Genomic DNA, 1,330 nt, shown 5'->3' on the forward strand with positions numbered 1-1,330 from the left:
GGGCCCCGCCTCCTGAGACCCCTCACCAGGCCCCTCCTCCTGAGTCCCCTCATCAGGCCCCGCCTCCTGAGCCCCTCACTGGGCCCCGCCTCCATGACAAGCTAAACTGCGCAGACCTGAACGGCTGGTTTGCCTGCTGTCCCCAGGAGAACACCAGCTGTGTCCCGCCAGGTGACAGGTGAGGCCACAGACCTCTGCGCTCGTGGAGGGCCTTGTGAGTGCCGATGTCAGGTCAGCCCCCCCCCCCCCCGCGTGGCTGGGCGGACCCCAGCACCTTTGTGCTCGCTGTAAGTGACCCGCCTCTTGAGAGGAGACCCCCCCTCCCACCAATTTGCGGCCAGAAAAGCTGACCGGTGGGGATTGGAGGAGGCAGGAAAATGAATTCCCAGGCATGACCGTGTGACCTGGTGCACGGCCATCACCGTCACGGGCGTCCCCGTCAGTGTGCGTCGCCCTGGGCAGCTGACAGACACGTGGACATCATCTGCGGGCTGGTGAGCTCCGGGCCGGTCCCCACGGCCACACCGGAGAACTCTCGGGGTTCGGGGTGTCTCCACGTCCTGCCACGCACCTTGGAAAGGTCCACCAGGGTGTTGGCTTGGTCGCTCAGCTTCCTCTGCTCCATCTTGACGCTCCGCAGCCTGTGGGGGAGGGTCGTTAACAGCGTGCCGCCAGGGCGCATGCGCGGAGACCCCTGCGGACCCCACCTCTACTTCAAATCCCCCATTCTGGACACGGGTTGGGGACCTCGAGCGCAGGTGACAGCTGACCGGAGTCACACCTGCTCAGGTCCCCAAGAGAGCAAGCTCTTGCCTCCAGGTGCACTGGCCCTCGGTGACTTCCCCCTCCTCACTACCCTCAGGTTATCTAGCTCTCCGCCCCCAGCCCTCAGTTAGAGCAAATGGCTTCACCCCTGCTATGCCACTGTGTTTAAAGTGCCTCCTAGGGGCCCCTGGGGGGCTCAGTTGGTTGAGCATCTGGCTTAGGCTCAGGTCATGATCTCACAGTTTGTGGGTTCAAGCCCCAAGTCAGGCTCTGTGCTGACAGCTCAGAGCCTGGAGCCTGCTTCTGATTCTGTGTCTCCCTCTCTCTCTGACCCTCCCCTGCTCACACTCTGTCTCTCTCTCTCTCTCTCTCTCTCTCTCTCAAAAATAAATAAACATCAAAAAAATATTTAAAGTGCCTCCTTGTGGACAGTGCTGGCTACAGTTCGTTCTGCTTCAGGTTGTCATGCAGGGTGTCAGTGTGTGTGTGAAGTGTGATGTGCGGGTCCGGGGAGGTGAGGAGTGTGTGTGTGTGTGTGTGTGTGTGTGTGTGTGTGTGTGAGAGA

The 1,330-nt window shown here is 61.0% G+C and overlaps 1 protein-coding gene across 1 annotated transcript in view; it reads left to right on the top strand.

Annotated features, from left to right (window-relative positions):
• Positions 1-1,330, top strand: part of KCNN3 (potassium calcium-activated channel subfamily N member 3) — a 90,502-nt gene that overhangs the window by 83,541 nt on the left and 5,631 nt on the right. The window contains exons 9-10 of the mRNA XM_029933468.1: positions 147-178; positions 463-738. Coding sequence (XP_029789328.1) covers positions 147-178; positions 463-738 — 308 coding nt within the window. The remainder of the gene's footprint in view (positions 1-146; positions 179-462; positions 739-1,330) is intronic.

Source organism: Suricata suricatta, chromosome 3, assembly GCF_006229205.1.
Source record: "Suricata suricatta isolate VVHF042 chromosome 3, meerkat_22Aug2017_6uvM2_HiC, whole genome shotgun sequence".
Taxonomy (NCBI): domain Eukaryota; kingdom Metazoa; phylum Chordata; class Mammalia; order Carnivora; family Herpestidae; genus Suricata; species Suricata suricatta.